The 21,807-nt window shown below is 39.3% G+C and overlaps 4 protein-coding genes across 7 annotated transcripts in view; 2 read left to right on the top strand and 2 right to left on the bottom strand.

Annotated features, from left to right (window-relative positions):
- Window positions 1–5,712, bottom strand: part of LOC141442730 (double-stranded RNA-specific editase Adar-like) — a 98,252-nt gene extending 92,540 nt beyond the window's left edge. Inside the window, 2 exon segments of the mRNA XM_074107812.1 lie at window positions 4,014–4,030; window positions 5,561–5,712. Of these exon segments, the coding sequence (XP_073963913.1) occupies window positions 4,014–4,030; window positions 5,561–5,594 (51 nt within the window). The 5' untranslated portion in view covers window positions 5,595–5,712.
- A 2,187-nt stretch (window positions 5,713–7,899) lies between these two features.
- On the bottom strand, window positions 7,900–10,126 carry O-fut2 (O-fucosyltransferase 2). The gene has a single exon (XM_074108234.1). The coding sequence runs from the start codon at window positions 9,866–9,868 to the stop codon at window positions 8,681–8,683; it is 1,188 nt and encodes a 395-aa protein (XP_073964335.1). The 5' UTR covers window positions 9,869–10,126; the 3' UTR covers window positions 7,900–8,680.
- Window positions 10,127–10,632: 506 nt separating this feature from the next.
- Window positions 10,633–16,515, top strand: LOC141443021 (uncharacterized). Of its 4 annotated transcripts, XM_074108237.1 has the most exons (3): window positions 10,633–11,116; window positions 11,488–11,803; window positions 15,214–15,301. In XM_074108237.1, the coding sequence occupies exons 1-2, from the start codon at window positions 10,882–10,884 to the stop codon at window positions 11,514–11,516; spliced, it is 264 nt and encodes an 87-aa protein (XP_073964338.1). In that variant the 5' UTR covers window positions 10,633–10,881; the 3' UTR covers window positions 11,517–11,803; window positions 15,214–15,301. The 4 variants fall into 4 exon arrangements, with proteins under 4 accessions (XP_073964338.1, XP_073964337.1, XP_073964339.1 ...); XM_074108236.1 differs by lacking the exon at window positions 11,488–11,803 and having other exon boundaries at window positions 15,214–16,515; XM_074108238.1 differs by lacking the exon at window positions 11,488–11,803 and having other exon boundaries at window positions 10,633–11,033; window positions 15,214–15,303.
- Window positions 16,516–17,597: 1,082 nt separating this feature from the next.
- On the top strand, window positions 17,598–21,431 carry LOC141443020 (uncharacterized; the record flags this gene model as incomplete). The annotated part of the gene is given in 2 exon segments (XM_074108235.1): window positions 17,598–18,283; window positions 20,595–21,431. Coding segments are annotated over 2 exon segments (1,072 nt in total), but the record flags the coding sequence as incomplete, so codon positions are not given.
- Between the last annotated feature and the right edge of the window lie 376 nt (window positions 21,432–21,807).

A 21,807-nucleotide genomic window follows, 5' to 3' on the forward strand; every position in this document is an offset into this window, starting at 1 on the left:
AATCTAAGAATCGTCTTGCCAACGAAAATACAAACTGAAACAAATAACAAACAAATAAGTAACAAATTTGGAGTTGAAATAAAAATACTCCAAAAACCAATCTTAATCATCTTGCCAGTCTTGCAGCCACCATCACGTAAACCTTGTCGCGAACCCCCTACCGTCGAATAGCGAACCCCTGGGGGTTCGCGTACCCCACTTTGAGAAACCCTGGACTAAAGGAACTTCCTTCGGACAAGTCATTGCACTCTGTAAAAGAGTAGTCACAAAACAGATAGGTACAGAAGTCAATTACATGTATTCAAATTCAGTTTTCATACCTACGCTCGGCGGTCGCTCTAAGGTTGTCAACTATGGCTTATGCACCAAAAACTATCGTGCTAGTGGCACTCGTATCTAGTTGTCGGATTTATTGTTGAGAATGAAACGGGAAGAAAAGAAATATAAATTAATAATAACTAAAATATTTTAATTTTAATGTCATTGTTACAAACGCTTAAAAAACGACAATACACCGTTAAATGTCGAATTTAAACAACCGTCCACTGAACAGTTATAATAACTTTTATGTATACCCATAGGTAATAATATAGTAAATCCTCCATTACGCGTTCAAAAACCATAGATAATGACCAGCATTACGACATTGGATTCTATTATGAACACGGCAGACATCTGTATCGTGCAGAGAGTGCGGGGGTAGACATACCTAATTACCTACCCTAGTTCTCGTTAATGCAGGTCATTCTCAATGGTTCTTGAACACATGATAGAGGATTTAATACATGGATATAGATAAAATATTGTATGCAACTGTATGTACTTAGGCCTTAAGACACGAGTGTGACCCTTTTATGAAACGAGGCGTAGCCGAGTAACCACACTCGTGTTTTAAGGACCCCTATTACGATACAGTTGCATAAATAACTATTTTTTTGTTGCACCAGTATTGCACAAAAAAGTTCACAGACGTCTCAAGCGGATGGCACTCGCGCTCGCACTGGTCCCAACCGGTCCGAGATTTCGTATACGTGAGCAGTGTCTATGTGTGCGTTGCTCGAGCGGACTTTGTATGTAGATTGATTTCTGTACCTATCTGTTTTGTGGTACAGTGAGATTTTATCTTGACATTTGTTTTGAATTGTATTGTAAAACTCTTTATAGTACAAAGCCGAACTTATCCCTTAAAGGAATCTCTTCCAGTTAAACTTTGAATGATTGCCAGGATATCAGAAACAAGAGTAGACACTACGAGTATAATGGAAAGATGAAAAAGAGCCGAAATTTTAAATTTACTCCAACAGTGCATTTTGATACAATGTGCCTCTACCCTCTTCACAAAGACGAATCTATATTTCTAACCTATGTACCTACAAAACAAAGCCACATACCAAACCATACCGCACTACTAACTGAGAAATGACTGGTTTACAATTTAATATTTCTGATCATACATTAATTTTATTTTAAAAATGTATTTCTCTTTTGATATTTATCTAATGAAATAAATTACCATATTAGAACATTATTGAGAAAGAGCTATACTCGGAATTTCGGTCTCTATCCAGAGGGTGACACATCCTATGTCAAAAAATCAACAAAAATATATATATTTATTCAGTATTAACTAATGTTACACAGTATTTATGTTCGGCCCCTCCTGGTAAGTATGACAATACTTGTGTTTAGGAGGTTCCGCTCCTCCCTTCCGAAGTTGTTTCACAACTTAGAAATGTAACTACCTACATTTTCATTTTTCCACACCTTGTTTAGTTAGCACCTAATTATTTTGTTCTATTTTTTTATGACTTTTTTGGGTAAAAGATACTTTATTTCGAAAAGAATTACATAAACATTAACTTCGTTTACTTTTTTTTTATTAATTTTTGCTGTATTGTTCCTTCTGTAATTATTTTGATCTGATATAAAATTTGATCACATTGACATTTGATTATTTCACTATTGTTAAAGGATTCTATTTTCAAAATTTTAAATGAAAAAAATGTTATTTTTATTATATTTAAAATTTTCATGACAGTAAAGAAGTAACAGTTTTTGAAGCCGTGGTGGCCTAGTGGTTTGACCTATCGCCTCTCGAGCAGAGGGTCGTGGGTTCAAACCCCGGCTCGCACCTCTGAGTTTTTCCAAATTCATGTGCGGAATTACATTTGAAATTTACCACGAGCTTTGCGGTGAAGGAAAACATCGTGAGGAAATCTGCACAAACCTGCGAAGCGATTCAATGGTGCGTGTGAAGTTCCCAATCCGCACTGGGCCCATGTGCCACAAGCAGTGGGACGTATATAGGCTGGGATGATGATAGAAAGAAGTAACATTGATGAAATAACAAAATACCTTACAAAATATCAATCAACAGCATAGTGCATAGCTGATATTTAATTGTGTTTTATATTATTTAACTCCCACATCAGTTTTATGTGAAAAAATAGAAAAACAATAAAAAGTTAAAACAATCCCCTATAAAACTGCACGTCATCCAGATATGTGGTATTTATGTTTAATGTTTAATGTTTAATGTTTAATGTTTATTTGGGCAAAAAACGGTACAATATAGAAAATAAAAAACTTAAGAAAATAAGACTTAAACGAAACATAGACCAGCAAATATGCCACTATTAAATTTTTTAAAGTAAATAAGCATATATATGTCCTATCACTGACAATATATAAGTCCCAACTGGGGATTGAACCTGGGACATCAACCTTCATATTCAATTACTCGAGTAATTGTTACTAAGCTGCAATTTTTTTTGAGAATTCATACAAGGTGGTAGGACCTTGTGCAAGGTCCGCCCGGATTGCTACCACTATCTTGCTCGCTAATCCTGCCGTGAAGCAGCAGTGCTTGCACTGTTGTGTTTCGGCGTGGAGAGTAAGACAGCCGGTGAAATTACTGGCACTTGAGGTATCCCATCTTAGGCCTCTAAGTTGGCAACGCATCTGCAATACCCCTGGTGTTGCAGATGTTTATGGGCGGTGGTGATCTCTTACCATCAGGAGACCCACTTGCTCGTTTGCCATCCAGTCAAATAAATAAAATACAAGTAGATAATTATAGACCACTTTATATCGTTGTAAAAAAAGGCTGGCCAAATCTAGGCCTTTGTATTTTTGCCCATCAATACATTGATCAGCTAGCCCTTCCTGTTTGTGTATAATTTTAATAGTTAAGTACCTCTTAAATGTAGAGGCCCGGCACCACCTCAGATTTCAAAAATTCCCATCTAAAAAATCTATTGAAAGAAAGAAAGAAAAAACTTTAATTTGTGGCAGTTACCATTACATAAACGATAAACAAGAAAACAATGTAGGCAAACTATCTATCACAAAACGGACCCACCTCAGCCGGCTCGAGAGCCAGCGCTGGTCTTTTGTTGAAACCGTTAAGCCATCCTTGCATGCTGCACGCACAACTGGACCATGTCTAATTGTGAACGCGAACATTTATGGTCAGCGCTACCAACACAAGGGCATTATATTTGACCTGGCATTGACAATGACAATGAGGGCTATCGCGTATGAATTCGCTGCTAGAGGCGCTAGTGTAGCGTGAGGTCTCCGAAATGTCAAATCTCATAGTTTTTGGGTGAGCTGCGCGGGTTTATTTATTATTAGAATAATTTTGTGAATATTTTGCATTACCTGAAATTAATTATGGAAATTATGCGTTACGGGGCAATGAATGTCAGTATTTTGAGACAGTTTTGTCTTTCGGAAACTTTTGTCCTTCCTTTTTTTTCGAACAAAACGGTACTACGCAACACTGTGGTTGCTCGATATTTTTATGGATATTTTTTTTCACGCCCGTAATAACAGACTGAAAGCCACACTTAAAAACCTCATGCAACAGTGGTGCCATCTAGAAAGACAAAAAACGACAGCCCTCATTGACACGGTCAAACCACACGTGCAGCAAGCAAGACGATTATTGGCTAGCATCGTTGTAGAGTAGAATCTGTATGTACACAGATTATAAGTCTCACTTAACTCACCCATGCGTCAAATGGATCTGAAAAGATAAAACCCATAGTTATAATTACTGTGTAGTCAAGCAATTTGATTCCTCGGACACCATTATACCTTAGCTGAGTTAAGACTTGCAAGAAAAATCATGCAAGTTGCATTACATTGTAAGGCCGTGACTCAAACTAGTTTGTAGTGATCAATTGAGCGACGCAATGTAATGCAACTTGGACGATTTATTATTATTATTATTTTTATATAAATTATCAGGCAGGCAGTCGCAAGCAACTGATAGGTGCCTGTATTGTTAATGTGTTGGTCTAGCCGGTTCTTAAATTGGTTCACATTCAGTGCTGAGACTACATGTTCTGGTAGTTTGTTCCATGTCTTGACCACTCTGTTACATAAGAAATGTCTGCGAGGATTGCTTGAGGATTGGATTTTTCTTGCAAGTCTAAACTGGGCTTTATCAAAGTAAATAATTTTATTCATCTACTAGCCATTACCATAGTAACAAACAAACAGACTTACAAACTTATCATAACTATAACAATGTTTATCGAATGACATGCTTGCACCTTGGTACCTACTTTGGCTCAACCCCCCCTCCCAAAACAGCTGATTACATTAAATTCTGAAGTGCAACAGCATCTTCAAACACAGGCTAGTAAATATAACAAAACTTAAGAATTTACCATAACATATAAACATAAAAAGCCGTGGTGACATAGTGGTTTACCATCAACTCTCAGAAGAGGGTTGTACATTCAAACCCCGGCTCGCACCTCTGAGTTTTTCGAAATTAATGTGTGGAATTACATTTGAAATTTACCACAAGCTATGCGGTGAAGGAAAACATCGTGAGGAAACCTGCACAAACCTGCGAAGCAATTCAATGGTGCGTGTGAAGTTTCCAATCCGCACTGGGCCCGCGTGGGAACTATGGCCCAAGCCCTCTTGTTCTGAGAGGAGGCCTGTGCCCAGCAGTGGGACGTATATAGGCTGGGATGATATTTAAACATATTGCATGTAGCATCAAAGAGCAGATTTTAAGCTTATTCATCACTTAAAGGAACTTGAAATGGAATAACAGTCCAAGTGCGAGTTGAATCCACATGATGTTCCGTACTGAATAAAAGACCTTTCCTTCTGTAGCATCTTTGTGGTTTGTTGTGAGGTTTGTTTGCATTTAAAATATTTTTTGTTAAAAGCAGCTATATAGTATTTAATAAAAAGGTACACCTAGTGAAAATTTTAGATGTCTATCTATTAAGATTGAAAGACAGATGAAAAGGCAGACGTTAAACGGTCCTGTTGGGCTCGTTTTGGGTACATAATCCAGAAAAAGATAAAATCGACGCGCGAAAACAAGCGATCGGGTGGTGACCATTTCTGGACGGTACTACATCATTTAGGAGTTTCGTTTTGGATATTTAATTATTTTAGAGAGGAACTAGGTGTCCATTACATCAATTTATAATCAACACACCAAATAATTTCAACAAAAACCGTTGAAAACTAAGGTTATGTGAGATTGTTTACAAACGAAAAATATTATAATTTTCGGTCAGCTTACCGTTTTGAGTGAAATCCGTAGAATTATCGTCCATACCAATTTGTTTTTCGTCGAGAACTCTTTAAATAACTGCGTCAAATCGATAATAAGACCTCCTTCAAGTATTGATATAAAATTAAGCGAAACAATCAAAATATTGAAGACAAATGGTTAAATTAAGGCGAATAAAGTTACAGGTTATCAAAATTTTAGTGTAAATTATTATCCTTATGTCATTACGTTAAAGACTATAATATTTATGATGCTGTAAATATAGATGTGTAAATTAGCGTCAATGTAAACGTAAAATACGATAACGTTTTACAGCGTCCTCTAGTGTTGAGTAGTTGTACATTATCTGCCCGCGCTTGCCTTTGACGCTAAAGTTGCATAGCACCAAGCATCAACCCAATAGATGGTATTAAATGTGAGCCGTGAGCGCAAAAATGCCGGCGGTGGGGCACACCTAAACGATAAAGAAAATGTAAGTTCTTTAGACTGGCTAGACTACCCAGACTGATATTTTTCTATAACAAAGTCGACAGTTATTATATGAGTTATATGTATCTCTCAAAGAAGTAGTAGCTTATCTATACTAGAAGGAAACGATGCTAGCCTTTTGGTATTATAGAAAGAATACAATAATAAAAAAGGTACAAATTTATTAATTTTCTTATTGTTAATTACCTATTGCTCAACTAAAGTAGATTCTTAAATAATTATCTTTGGTTTTAATATGGCTGTTACAATCTAGCAGAAGGAGACGATGCTAGCCTTTTGGTATTATAGTAGAAAGAAAACAATAATAAAAAAGGTACAAATTTATTAATTTTCTTATTGTTAATTACCTATTGCTGAACTAAAGTAGATTCTTAAATAATTATCTTTGGTTTTAATATGGCTGTTACAATCTAGCATAAGGGAACAATATTAACATCATGATGAACGGCAGAGCCCCAGTAATAAATAATAATAATATCAATCATGGCACAAATTACTACTAAACAATGCCAATTGACCTAGCCCCAATTGGCCCCAAACTAAGCAATGGACAGACCGATATGTAGATAAATACATACTTAAATACATACAAACATCCAAGACTCAAATACAATCATTTATATTCATCATACAAATAATAATACAGTCTCATCTGCATTATTAAGTAAGGAACCCTAGAGAGTATGTGTGAAACATTTTAAGTCATGAACAGTTCAACCAACTCAGTTTCCATTACTGACTTATCTTCTAAGCGGCAATTATTACACTAAGCCGTTCGCCGCACGCTGCATGCGGCGACCGCAAAAGTGTAAAGAACACTGTATTACAGTTACATTTGACAGTTGTAATGAAAATGTTGATGAAAACGTGGGTAGTTGTGTGCCGGTGTCAGTTTCGTCGGGTAGTCGCGCGAGCAGAGCGGCGGCGTGTTGCAGCAGCCGCTGAGTCGCGTTGCTCCGAAGACGAAGGGCTACGGATTAGCCCGAAACATGTCGAGCTAAACTCGATTTAAGACGTGAGTTATCCGGGTCAATATATTTAATAACACTGTATTATATTACGCGATATAACGTTCGTTGGCCTAAGTAGTCTGAACTTTGAAACAAGTTCGGCGACCGCATTAGGTGAACGACACGACAACTTAGAGCACGACAGTGTACTCTCCGCTTAAGTGATCTGACCTGTTTGATTTTGTAACTTTTTCAAATGTCTCACAGGAGCTTAAGTAAATTCATAATGCTAATAAGATAGTGGATAATATTAAACAAAATTCTTTGTTTTTAAACCTAAAAACAGATCAATTAATTGACAATTAGGTAACTAAACTACATATAAAATTAGATTTATTGTTCATTTGAAGTAATTAAATAGTTTATTGAGATAGCAAATAAGCAACATCACAGCTTGCTCTTGTTTTATAAAATCTACTCTATCTATCTATTGAGGGTTTGGTTTGAAAAACCAGTGGCCATCTCTTTCTACCCTGATTTTACACCATGTGACAGAAATAAGTGGTGAAATGGAAAACAATTGTCATTCATTCCAAGTGTGAAAGAAGGTGCTTTTTTACTTCTGTCTCTCCCTTGGATCCAACCTGTATGGTCTAAATGTTTTGTATTGTCTCTAATGTTTGTGTGTCTATTTTAGGCACAGATAATCTGTGATTTTAGGTATGCAACACTACAGCATCCACCATTAAGGAACTGCTTAAGAGCGTTTATACCTGCAGAGCTGGCAACGTTGCTGTTTGCAAAATTGAAATAAAAAAAAAAAAAAAAAAAAAAAGGAGGAGTGCGTTTTGGCAGGAACTTTTTAGTGCAGCATCGTTGACAAAGGGCGTTTGGTATGGTACCATGCAGAAAAAGGTATTTAAAGTACCCTGGTTTGATTGTGCCGGCCTTTCCAGGGGCCTTCTTGTGTCAGCACTACGTGTTTGATCTGGTCACATTCCACTTAATTGTTTTTTGCATTTGATGAGAGTTGTGCAATCACCTTTGTTTGTGTATGGGATGTAATAAGACTGAAGACCTTATTCACTTGCTTGTGGAATGTGATCAGAATAAGGAGATCAGAGTCAGGCATTTGGATGGTATGGGCTTGTTCAATGGAGGTGTAAATGTAATTCTCAGTCGACTGCTTTCAGAAGAAGCGACGCGAATTTCCAGATTCATTGACAAGCCTTTGCATCCAGGGACGTGGTGTCAGTGCAAGGGAGAGTGTAATATCTGTCTGTAGTGTGGTGTATATATCTGAGGCTCCCTAAGAGGCTGACATAGTCACATTTGGTCTGCTAAAGCCTCTTTAAAATATCAGAAGGAAAAAAAAAAAAAAATGTGGTCTGATAGAACTCTTCTTAATATATAAGTTAGAACAGTTCAATCAGACCACATTTTCAATTTTCATTCAACTTTTATAGAATAATCGAGGAAACAAACTAAAACGCAACGTTGCCAGCTCAGCAGGTATAAACACTCTTAAGTACTGGCCAAACACAATATTCACTTTTGCTGCTGTCAGGAGTCACTGGCAGTAATGGTTGATAATCAAAAATTAAAAAGTTGGAGTTGAAGTTGAGGGTGAAGAGGGTGTTAGAGAATAAGGCCTAAATCATTGATTGGTTATTAACCCTTTTCAAATGTGTTATTGTACTACGCGCCATTTTGACGGTTTTTCACAAGCACCGGAGTCCGGACAGAATCTGTTAAATGTTGACTCACTATCAAACCCAAGGATCTCGCGTTCTTCTTGTATCCTAAAACTAAACGTACTTTCATGAGTACCAATAAAAAATAAACTACGAGCACAAATTATTTGCTCAACAATAGCAACACCACCATCTCCGTAAATTGCTAGTTCAGACCGACTCGGAACATATAAGAAAACTTCATACATTAAAGCTTTCAATTCCTTAATTAAGTTTTTAATTTCAGAGTCTGAAGCATCAGTGGCTATGAAGATTTTTTCAGTTTTAAGTTTATTCTTTTTCAGTGCTTCATCTATTTGTTTGACTGTGCCTTTTACAGATGGCACCAGATCTTTTCTACCATACAAAAAGTCTTGTCGGCGCCAATGGATGCTTAAATATGTATTACATTTTTCACTGTTGCATTTAAAGTTTTCGGAAACATATTTTGTTGCCATATCAACGAGATTTTTGTTAAATTTCATGCTTTTCCTGCAGTCCCAGTAGCTTTTAGTACCATAAGTGTCATGTAATGGAATCTCTCCATGCGCAAACATAATTTTAGTATCGGATGGATGAAGTGTTGTCAATTCCCACAGCTTGGAGACTTTGCCCTGGAATCGAACACAGATCTTTTCCTTAACAGTTATATTGTTATATCCCCAAAAGCCATCGTAATAGCAATCGCTATTACTCAGCTCCCACTTCTCTTTGAACACGCCACCTTCAAAAGCGTCTTCATAGTTTTGAAGCACATACAGCCTATCTATGCTAAGCTTAGGCGTTTTAGTCATCACTTCGTGCATTTCTAACACCGGAGCATAGCTTTTTAATGAATCCAAGTCGAAAAATGAGCCCCAATCCTTCTGGTCGCGAGTTGTTTTCCAATGATATAGATGGTACCAAGGTGGCAAAACTAATTGATAATTCGCTCTCTTTCCTCGTTTGTGAGCTTCGGCTAGCATTACAGCAAATCTCATGTATACGTCTCTTCGCAAGTTGAAGCCTTCTGGAGGATTAACATCGTAGAATATGAGTTTTTTGTCGGCTAAAGTGTCGCAGGATTTAGCTGAAACGTCGCAGTAATCAATGTCCTGGGCGGCAGCGAAAAGTAGATGCATGACGAAGAAGGAAATCAACACCATTTTATGCTTCTCCAATGAGAAATATTTAAACTTATCATCAAACAAGTCGCTATAACTTTGTAAGGCCAGAGGGGCCAGAGTAAGAAGTGCAAAATTCGATTTCGAACTTCGTGTCTTGCCGCTTGCTAACGTTTATGTTATTTAATACGAGAGTGAGAGAGACGGAACGATACGAACGAACTTCGATTTTCACTTTTGTAGTAGCTCCAAAGTAGCTCACTTGGCTCTCACTAGGTCTAACTGACATGACAACCTATGTGTGACAACTGACAGTGACAACAAGCGCTTAGTTTTTTCCTTGTATTTTCCCAAGTTTATTATTTTTGGGAGAAACCGTAATGTACGACTCGGATTGTACGAGCAATAATGTACACCTTGATGATCCGAAGCGCTATTTCTTCCGATTTTTTCGTACATATATTGCTAATTAAATAAAAGCTTGCAAAAACTAGATAATTTTTTGAATTTAACCCGTCACTTAACTTTTTTTGCGGGAAATGTTCTAGAGACTACCAGTGGTTTACCAGTAGTCTCTAGGACATTTCCCGCAAAAAAGTTAGGGACTAATGTAGTCTCTAGGACGCGTGACGGGTTAAAAGTGGCCACTGCGCTATTTAGCTATTCATGATAGATGACGCCACTGCAAACTAAAATCTTCCTGTTCATGTTCATTAGCCAACGCAATAACGTTTTGCAAATGAGCTTAACTAAACGCACCAGATAAGATTTAAAAAAAAACTAGACGTCAGTCAGCTGTTCTGTCAGTGTCATCTCTAAGTAGTCTGTGGTAACTAACGATCGTAGAAACACTGCAACCTATACTTCGGTTAATTGCATTTTAACAAAACACATTTTTAATCTAGAAATCTCGTTATTTCTATCATTTTCGGCTACGTGTATTATAAAGATAATAGTAGACAAACATAACTGCTAGTTGTATTTGTCTTTGTGTTGACATTGGAAAAGGATACCCCTATAATAAATACTGCCGCGGAAACACATTCACACATGCCATGGAGTCGTCCGCCGGCCGCCGTCGTGCTTCGGACGCGGAACAGTCGGCGCGGGCATGCAGCGCGTCTGTCAAGTGCGAGCCTGTGATGGTGAAGGAGGAGCCCGAGTGGAGCGAGTGCGGCGCGAGCGAGGCGCCCGTTGCAGAAGGCTTGTACGTTGGCCACGAGATTAAAGATGAATTAGTTATTGGACCTGAGGTTTTTCAACAACGGGTCATCACCTTTTCAATTCAAGGTTACTATAAAATATTAAAGCCAATGTAAATATTATTTATTAACAGGGGCCGGACAAAAAGTGCGGATGACGTAAAAATGACGTAATCTTGCACACAAGATGATGTTTTTATTTAAACTTGTGACATTGAAGTAACAAAGTAGCATTATTGAAGTAACAAAATAATGGTTAATAAGTCAATGGAATTCAGTGAATAAAATTAATTTCATATTGTTTAATAAAGAGGTTGATAAATGATAAGTGATAATTGTTTATGAAAATCAAAAATACTATTTGAAATCATCCTATAAGTGGTTTGACATCATCGGCACTTTTTGTCCGACCCCTGTTTATTAATTAATTAATTTATAAATAAAAATTAACATTTACAGGCTTACAGTATGAACCAAAGCACCTCTAAAGCTAGTACCTAATTAATTAAAAAACAAAAAGAAAAACCTAAAACTATTAACAATATAAATTACAATAGACATTATTGAGTTAAACAAGGAATGCCAACTGTCGGCAAACACTTCCGCCTCTTGGATTTCTGCCACAAAGTACTCGACGCGTTGCGGGCGCAAAGTCCCAATTGTGGCATGTTGTGTTGTACAGTCAGCATGGAACAATATCCCTGTAGAAAGGTGTCAATCATTAGTTGACTCAATGGCAAGGCAAGGAGATGTGAAGCTGTTATTAAGAATAAAGGTCAGGCCACGAAATATTAATAAGAATTCATAACTTTTGTTTCAAATTGTTTGTTTTTGAACTGTAGTTTACAGTTTAATAAATTACACTGCAATTTTTTTGAAAATCGTATTTTAATTTTTCTTTGTTTAAGTCAAAACTATGTGCTATTTTTAGGAAGTTTAATTCGATTTATTATTATGAGATATTGTACAGTCTGGGCAGATCAATATATTCTATTTAAAGTCTTATTTACATAATGTATGTGTGTATGTCATATAGTTCAATCTGATCAATTTGAACGATATAGAATTGCATGTGTGTGCGCGCTGTTACAAATTTATGTTTTTTTTGTGTTAAATGTAATGCCAATTTTTTTTTTAATACTGCAATTCCATCTGCCATGAGTCCCTGGTAAGACTGACGTAGTAAGATTGGTTATTTGGAATCTTTTTGTATTTTTTATTTCAGTTCCAAATCTTTTTTACTTTTACGGGCATCCCGTAAAACCCATATCGAAAATACAAACTGAAATATAGATGCATAGACAAACCAGAAAATTAAGACCAGCGCTGGGAATTGAACCCAGGTCCTCGGCATTCCGTGCCGCGTGCTATACCGCTACACCACCGCTGGACAGTGATACAGACACGAATTTCTCCTATGCACCACATATCTCAGCTTGTTTGTTTTTCTTATTTAGTCACTTAAGCAGCGACACTAGCGACATCTATTCTGTAGCGCTTATCGAGAAACTTTCAGCACCCCTTTGAAACTTACCGCTCACCCGGACAAGAGATGTCGTTATTAAGCAATCAAGTTAAGATTGTTTTTTTGGAATCTCTTGTCCGGGTGAGCGGTTAGTTCCAATGGGGTGCTGAAAGTTTCTCGATGAGGGCTACAGCATAGAATAGAATAGAATAGAAGACATTTATTCACATTCACAAAGACACACAAATACAACCAAACTAAAAAACAACAACAGCAAACACAAATAAAACAAAACTAAAAAAACTACAATTAACAGCAAACACAAATAAAACAAAAAAAAAGAAATACAAAAATTAAAATATATGATTTTGTGTGTCCCCGCAAAAGTGAAACGGCCGCTGACTCAGCATTATGCTGAGGCGTTAGACGCCTGCAGCGCTGATATTCTGTCAGAACCGTCTGTGACTCGCGGAATGATACTCAAATATACTCACATAAGTAAAATTAAGACATAAATATATTTTATTGTAAGTAAACAAGAAATAAAAAAACTACAATAAACATATAAGTAAAAAACAAGGGACAAATAAGTTGTTCAAAAACATCAGGCTGGCGTACTCAAAGTGCTGGTTTAGTGAAGGGATTTTTGGAGCGTCAATAAGTATTCCTTCAGCTTGCGCTTGAAGGTGTACCCACTAGACGCCCCTTGGATAGGAGGAGGAATATCATTCCAGCACTTGGACGCCGCGAACTTAAAACTTCCGCGGAATGCCGCGGTACGGTGTTTAGGCACAAGAGCCATTGCACTCCTGCGCTCACTCCTCGACCAAACTATTTTGTTGTGGAGGTATAATGGGGTCGTATAGCGTCTCACACCGAACAGCAGAGTGGCGAGGTGCATGCGCCTGCGTGCTGGCATGTTCAGCAGGTTAGCGGCGTTCAAATACGAGCGCATGCGTTCTGCACCCGCTGTAAAAGTCTCTTAGAACGGCTAACAATGCAGCCGTCATAAACAACATCACAATAGTTTAATCTGGATAATATAAGCGATTCACAATGGTCAACACGCAAATGGACACTAAGGTAATCGCGTATATTGTACAGAACTTTGAGGCGGTAGAAGCAGTTACTCACAACTTTTAGAATGTGGTTTTCAAAGCTCAGCTTGCCATCCATAAGGAGGCCAAGGTTGTTAGCTTCTACCACCCGTTCTATTGGTTTACCCATGACGGCAACATCCCCGACCGTCAGAGCATCAGTAGTATTACGAATTTGATGTCTCGAGCCAAAAACAATGTACTTCGACTTGACAGGATTGAGAACTAAACAGTTCCTCTCCGACCACGCCGAAACACGATCGAGATCTGCGTTTATGGCGTTCACGGCGATGTACGTTTCCGATGGCGTGCAGGAGACGTACAATTACAGATCGTCCGCGTAAAGATGGTATCCACTGCTCTTTATACTGTATACAATATCAGAACTGTACAATATAAAGAGCAGAGGACCCAGTATCGAACCCTGTGGCACTCCTCGTGTCAGGGCACAGAGAAGACTGCAGAGCACGACCATCCGGCCCCCGCAATTCCAGTCTGCGCACGGTCAGTCAAGTAACTGCTAAACCACTTTATTGTCGTGACATCAAACTCGTAATACGACATCTTAGATAACAGCAAGGGAATGCTAATGCAATCAAAAGCCCTGGAGAAATCTAAAAGCACTAAAATCGTACTTTTACCAGCATCCTGAGCCTACAAAATATTATCGACTACATCAAGTAACTGTCGAACGACCCTTGCGAAAACCAGATTGTAGTTCAGGTAGGATGCTGTATTTCTCCAAGTATTCCGACAGCTGGTCGCAAACCACCCTTTCTATTATCTTCGATGCACAGGGAAGAATACTAATAGGACGGAGATCGGACAGGTTAGCAGCCAATCAAATCATGTCCCTTTGCGGTCGTTTTAATAGAGGTCATAATTTTTGTCACAGTTCCAGTTGTTGTTGGTGAAAGAGTAAATGTTTTGTCACTGTGTCTGTCAAATTCAAACCGTGTCAGATCAGATATGGATGCGGCTGGTTTACCGGGTATATTTAAGAAATGGCGGTTTATTAAGTCGGGGTCGTTAAAGTGTGTCGGGAGGTCAGTCTGCGTCTGCGAGTCTGGAAGGACAGTGTGCTTTAAGTTTTTCCAGAGAGTCTTCGTGTCGGTAACGTCATTAATGTGGTGTTCGAAGTAGGCACGTTTCTCGCAATGGATGGCTGCGATCACTAGGTGTTTCAGGTCCAGGTAGTATTGCTTATGAGCATCGGCCTTGGATCGCTTGTATTTGGCATGGGCTTTGTCCCTGAGACGCATCATAAGCTTCACATTGCTCGTTAGCCATGGTTTAAATGCCTCCTTCACCACGATTGTTTTTAACGGGGCATGTTTGTCGAACAGTTGGAGTATAAGTATGTTAAATTGTCTAACCATGTCATTCACGTCATTAAGTAAAATTATCTGTCGCTGCTTAAGTGACTAAATAAGAAAAACAATCAAGCTGAGATATGTGGTGAGCATAGGAGAAATTCGTGTCTGTATCACTGTCCAGCAGTGGTGTAGCTTATTTTTCTAGTTTTTCTATGCATCTATATTTCAGTTTGTATTTTCGATACTGACGTAGTAGGTATGTGAGTAAAGTATTACTGCTATACATTTATTATTATAACGTTTTCAGATGGCCTGAATATCAAAGATGAAAGCCGAGACGAACACAAGCCAAAGTTAGCAGGCGGAGCCACCACTCACGCTTGCTCAGGAAATGGCCCTCGCTGCACCAGGAGCAGCGAGCAGCAGCACGGGCTCAGGAGCTGTTTTGTCTTGCTGCAGCGACTTCCAGTGGAAGAACTGCACAGTAGCACGCCGGTTTATGGGAGCCGTGGTGGTGAGCTCAGTCACAATCGCGCACCATCCAGGCAGCAGCCAGCGCACTGCGGTGTGGGGAGTAGCAGGACAATGGAAGAGCCCGCGAGCTCTCAGCCCCATCCTGGTGACGAATGGTTTAGGCCAAAATTGACGTTGACGCAACATGCAAGATTAAGTTCAGGTGAGAGAGCCTATGGCCGTGTTATGTGTGGTGAATGGTTGAAACGAAAATCAGACCTCAAAAGTCACATAAGTCCATATAAAGACAAAAAACTATACAGTTGCGATGTATGTGGTAAATGCTTTACAGCTAAATCTAGCTTGATACGTCATAAACTATCACACACCGGTGAGAGACCGCACAGTTGCGATGTGTGTAACAAACGTTTCAGAGAGAAATCGCATTTGACTCAGCATGTACGAATACACACCGGTGAAAAACCGTACAGTTGCGATGTGTGTAACAAACAGTTTCGTGAGAGATCGTATTGGACTGCTCACATGCGAATACACACGGGTGCGAAACCGTACAGTTGTGATGTGTGTAACAAAAGCTATACACGGAGATCGACGTTAAATATACATATGTTAAAGTTAAAACACATCGGAACCGCATAGTACGATGAATGTAACCAGCGGCTTAGAGGAAGAACAACGTTAACTCAGCGTGTGAAATGACACACGAGAGGGAGGCCCTGGGGTTCTGTGAGATAAAAAGTAGGTGACCGACAGTTTAAGCATAGTAAAAGAGAATAAAGTATGCACACTCCGACCCTTTAGGAGACTTAACTGCCTACTCCGTCGCGGACGCTTAGGGTTGTCGATGTCTAGTTTTAACCGACTTCAAAAACTACGGCTGTCACAAGAAAGTGATTCTATTCTCAATGGCATTGTTGTGACCGTAGACTAACTTCTCACGACCTAGTCTGTAGACTCTGGCCAGCCAATGCTATCCACGAGAAACTGCCGACAACACTAGATTTATCTCTGGCTTTGCTCTTATCCTTCCTTTTCTCTATTGGTACTCCTTGTCTATCCTGTTTTGAATGAAAGATCCTTATTATTTAAACGATTCATCGGTTGTATTGGTGACTATAATACAGAGTTGAATATACTGGGAGTATTATTTATGCAGCTCCTCCAGTTTTCACAATTCCTAAGACATATAATTCCGACTATAGTATTTTATGCAACTGTATCGTAATAGGGGTCCTTAAAACACGAGTGTGGGTTTATGAAACGAGGCGTTGCCGAGTTTCATAATAGGGTCACATGAGTGTTTTAAGGCCTAATTACGTACAGTTGGATGTTGGTATGTCTGCCCCACGAGCTGCGCCCGCGACGACCTGCTGCTGCTGATTTAATTGAAATTTAGTTTTAATTTTGTCCTAATTTGATTCAAAAATACTTAAAGGTTACGAATATAAGTTTTGTTGACTGTGCTTGCATTGTCATCCAATCTACATTTCCGTACCAAATTTCAAGTCGATGCCAGTAGCCGTTGAGGAGTTCCGTCCTGCGGTTACGATCCTGGCCGGACCACCAGGATGTTACTACTAGATTATTGTATTGTCTGTCACCAGATTTCCATAAGTACTTATGCCAAATTTCAAGTCAGTCCGAAGTCCGACCACTGGAAGTGGGTCAAATTGAACTCGCAATATTAAAGCTTGCAAAAATTAGATATTTTTTTCAATTTAACCCGTCACGCGTCCAAGACTACATTAGTCAGTATAGGGGTAGGCCCTATATATATAAGTAGTTAGCGAGTCGGAATGAAAACTTGGTTGCTTGAGTTACGGATATTTAATTTCGATAAGAGTACAGCGGTTAGTAAATTAATTGCAAGATAGAGAAACTGATTTAGGCGTTAATTGAAAGCGAGCGAGTGAGTACGAGAGTTGAGCGTTGCGAGAAGCAGTAAGGGCAGCGTGCGTTCCGCGCGGGCGAGGTCTCGGCAACTGGCGGCGTGCGGCGTGAGCGCCGGCAGCTCTCCACCCCTCCTTTTCTCCCCCCGCAGGCCATAGTGCGGGGCGAAGCTTGGCAGTCCTGTGCGGACGCATAGTGCTGTGCCACACCAGTAACTTTTTTTTTGCGGGAAAAGTCCTAAAAAAAGTCTAGAGACTACCAGTAGTCTACCAGTCTCTAGGACATTTCCCGCAAAAAAAGTTAGGGACTAATGCATATTAGTAATCTGTGGACTAATGTAGTCTCTAGGACGCGTCATTTCATTGATAGATGACGCCACTGGCAGACTTAAATCTTGCTGTTCATTAGTCAAAGCGTAACGTTTTGCAAATGAGCTTAACTAAACGCACCAGTTAAGATTTAAAAAAAAACTAGGCGTCAGTCAGCTGTTCTGTCACTGTCGCTCGGTAAGGGTAAATTGTAATATATATAATAGTAAATTCAGATCCTGAACAGCAGTAGAAACACTGCAACCTATAGGTACTCCGGTTAATTGCATTTTAACAAAAAAAAAATACTCTAGTAATCTCGTAATTTCAATAATTTTCGGCTATGTGTATTATGAAGATAACAGTAGACAAACATAACTGATAGTTGTATTTGTCTTTGTGTTAACAACATTGGAAAAGGATACCCATATAATAAATACTCCTGCCGTGGAAACACATTCACACATGCCATGGAGTGGTCCGCCGGCCGCCGTCGTGCTTCGGACGCGGAACAGTCGGCGCGGGCATGCAGCGCGACTGTCAAGTGCGAGCCTGTGATGGTGAAGGAGGAGCCCGAGTGGAGCGAGTGCGGCGCGAGCGAGGCGCCCGTTGCAGAAGGCTTGTACGTTGGCCACGAGATTAAAGATGAATTAGTTATTGGACCTGAGGTTTTTCAACAACGGGTCATCACCTTTTCAATTCAAGGTTACTATAAAATATTAAAGCCAATGTAAATATTATGGTGTTTTGAAAAATAATCATGAATTATAGCCTCGTGCAATGGGCCACAGGTAGTTTCTATCAATTAACTGAGCCATTTGAAAGTAAATGAAAGTCAAGTCAAAGTCAAAATATCTTTATTCAATTTAGGCCATAACCAGCGCTTGTCTTATGAATGACAAAAAAAAACTACCACCGGTTCGGATAAACCTCGGTTGAGAAGAATCCAGCAAGAAACTCAACAAGGTATAAGAAAGTCAAGAATAATATGTTTTATGTATGTGTATATATGTGGACTTAATGTTGGATAACAGTCTGACCAATGAATCCTGGCAGTAGCAATGTAAAGCAAACCTCCTGCTGGCAACTGTAAAGAATCAGTTCTGCAAGATGCAATATCAAAATTGGAATAGCAAATAATATAAAGTTATGTTGAAAATCACTAGGTACAATACAATTAAAATAAGCAAAATAAAATCAACCTAAACCTATAATATAAACTACAAACTAAGACCTAAACTACAACCTAAAAACCACCATTCCGCGTCGTACCCGGCTCAAAGGTGCCCATAATGCCAGCCGCATTTCCCCGTTGTATGGCCAGCGCCACCTGCTGAACCAGGTACGACCCGGAGCGGGGTCGCAACCCCTGTCCCGTAAGTTATGTATTCATTATTAAAAATGCTTCCAAATAAAAGAAAAAATAACAAGGAACTAAACCCATTCCTCATCTATGTTTGTCATGATGAAAGAAATAGTCATGATTGATGAATCATTTGTAGGCTTTGAATTTCTTGAGTCAGATATTGAACATAGCTCAGATCATACATAATCCCTACTAATATTATAAATGCGAAAGTAACTCTGTCTGTCTGTTACGCTTTCACGTCGAAACAACTGAACCGATTTTGATGAAATTTGATATATAGGTAGTTTGAACCCCAAGGATCAAAATAGGATACCATTTATTCCGGTAGAGGGCGCCACCGCGCGATAACCTAGATCCGCGCAGACGAAGTTGCGGGCATAAGCTAGTAATTCATAATTCATTTTTTGCATTTCATGTTGTACATAATATGGACAATGATAATAATCTTATAATTCATTTATTGCGTTGCATTTATAATATTAATTTACCCAAAGGCTAGATAACCTAGATAGCCTGGAAACCGAGTAATTCGTAATTCATCATTATTCAATTATATTAAATAAATTTGAATGTAAACAGAAACTTAAGTGCTGGCTTAAAAAACTAGACTATGAAAAAACAGAAAACATGTTATTGCTGTGACTTATCTTTTTGGGTTATATATTATTATTTTTTAATCACTACAATGATTAGACTTAAGTATATTTAACTTGTGTATGTTAGTCTTCACACATTACATCCTGTGCCCGTTGAATGAATAGTCAACATCCAAAGCACGCTTTTGCGCTGGCCTAAACTGCATAATTTTTGTTTTGCTAAGATTTATTTCCAAATTGTGATCTTTCAACCAGCTCACTACTTTAGTCATTATACTATTTAGATCAGCATGCAGGTTATCATTCTTATGACATGATGTCAGAATAGAGACGTCGTCCGCGAACAGCACACGTGGTTTATGATTATCAATGATTTTGTTAAGGTCATTGATGTAAATTATAAATAACAAACAGCTAATTACACTTCCTTGGGGTATGGAATGGTTTATATTCAGTTCATCTGATTTAACGTTTGTTATTTTACCTGTATGATTGGGAATCGAACCAGGTCCTCGGCATTCCGTGCCGCATGCTATACCGCTACACCACCGCTGGACAGTGATACAGACACGAATTTCTCTTATGCACCACATATCTCAGCTTGTTTGTTTGTCTTATTTAGTCACTTAAGCAGCGACACTAGCGACATCTATTCTGTATCCCTCATCGAGAAACTTTCAGCACCCCTTTGAAACTAACCGCTCACCCGGACAAGAGATGTCGTTATTAAGCAATCAAATAAAGTTTTTGTTTTGGAATCTCTTGTCCGGGTGAGCGGTTAGTTCCAATGGGGTGCTGAAAGTTTCTCGATGAGGGCTACAGCATAGATGTCGCTAGTGTCGCTGCTTAAGTGACTAAATAAGAAAAACAATCAAGCTGAGATATGTGGTGCATAGGAGAAATTCGTGTCTGTATCACTGTCCAGCAGTGGAGTAGCTTATTTTTCTGGTTTTTCTATGCATCTATATTTCAGTTTGTATTTTCGATACTGACGTAGTAGGTATGTGAGTAAAGTATTACTGCTATACATTTATTATTATAACCTTTTCAGATGGCCTGAATATCAAAGATGGGAGCCGAGACGAACACAAGCCAAAGTTAGCAGGCGGAGCCTCCACTCACGCTTGCTCTGGAAATGGCCCTCGCTTCACCAGGAGCAACGAGCAGCAGCACGGGCTCAGGAGCTGTTTTGTCTTGCTGCAGCGACTTCCAGTGGAAGAACTGCACAGTAGCACGCCGGTTTATGGGAGCCGTGGTGGTGAGCTCAGTCACAGTGGCGCACCATCCAGGCAGCAGCCAGCGCACTGCGGTGTGGGGAGCAGCAGGACGAGGGAAGAGCCCGCGAGCTCTCAGCCCCATCCTGGTGACGAATGGTTTAGGCCGAAATTGACGTTGACGCAACATGCAAGATTAAGTTCAGGTGAGAGAGCCTATGGCCGTGTTATGTGTGGTGAATGGTTGAAACGAAAATCAGACCTCAAAAGTCACATAAGTCCATATAAAGACAATAAACTATACAGTTGCGATGTGTGTGGTAAATGCTTTGCACCTAAATCTAGGTTGATACGTCATAAACTATCACACACCGGTGAGAGACCGCACAGTTGCGATGTGTGCAACAAACGGTTCAGAGAGAAATCGACGTTGACTTGGCATTTACGAATACACACCGGTGAAAAACCGTACAGTTGCGATGTGTGTAACAAACAGTTTCGTGCGAACTCGAATTTGACTGCTCACATGCGAATGCACACGGGCGCGAAACCGTACAGTTGCCATGTGTGTAACAAACAGTTTGGTAGAAGCTCGTATGTGACTATTCACATGCGAATACACACGGGTGCGAAACCGTACTGTTGCAGTGTGTGTAACAAACAGTTTCGTGAGAGCTCGAAGTTGACTGCTCACATGCGAATACACACGGATGAAAAACCGTACTGTTGCAGTGTGTGTAACAAACAGTTTGGTAGCAGCTCGCAGTTGATACTCACATGCGAATACACACGGACGAAAAACCGTACTGTTGCAGTGTGTGTAACAAACAGTTTCGTGCGAAATCGCAGATGGCTACTCACATGCGAATACACACGGGTGAGAAACCGTACTGTTGCAGTGTGTGTAACAAACAGTTTCGTGAGAAATCGCAGTTGGCTACTCACATGCGAATACACACGGATGAAAAACCGTACTGTGCAGTGTGTGTAACAAGCATTTTCGATGAGAAATCGCAGTTGGCTTAATCGTCATGCGAATACACACGGGTG

Source organism: Choristoneura fumiferana, chromosome 26 (assembly GCF_025370935.1).
Source record: "Choristoneura fumiferana chromosome 26, NRCan_CFum_1, whole genome shotgun sequence".
NCBI classification, from domain to species: domain Eukaryota; kingdom Metazoa; phylum Arthropoda; class Insecta; order Lepidoptera; family Tortricidae; genus Choristoneura; species Choristoneura fumiferana.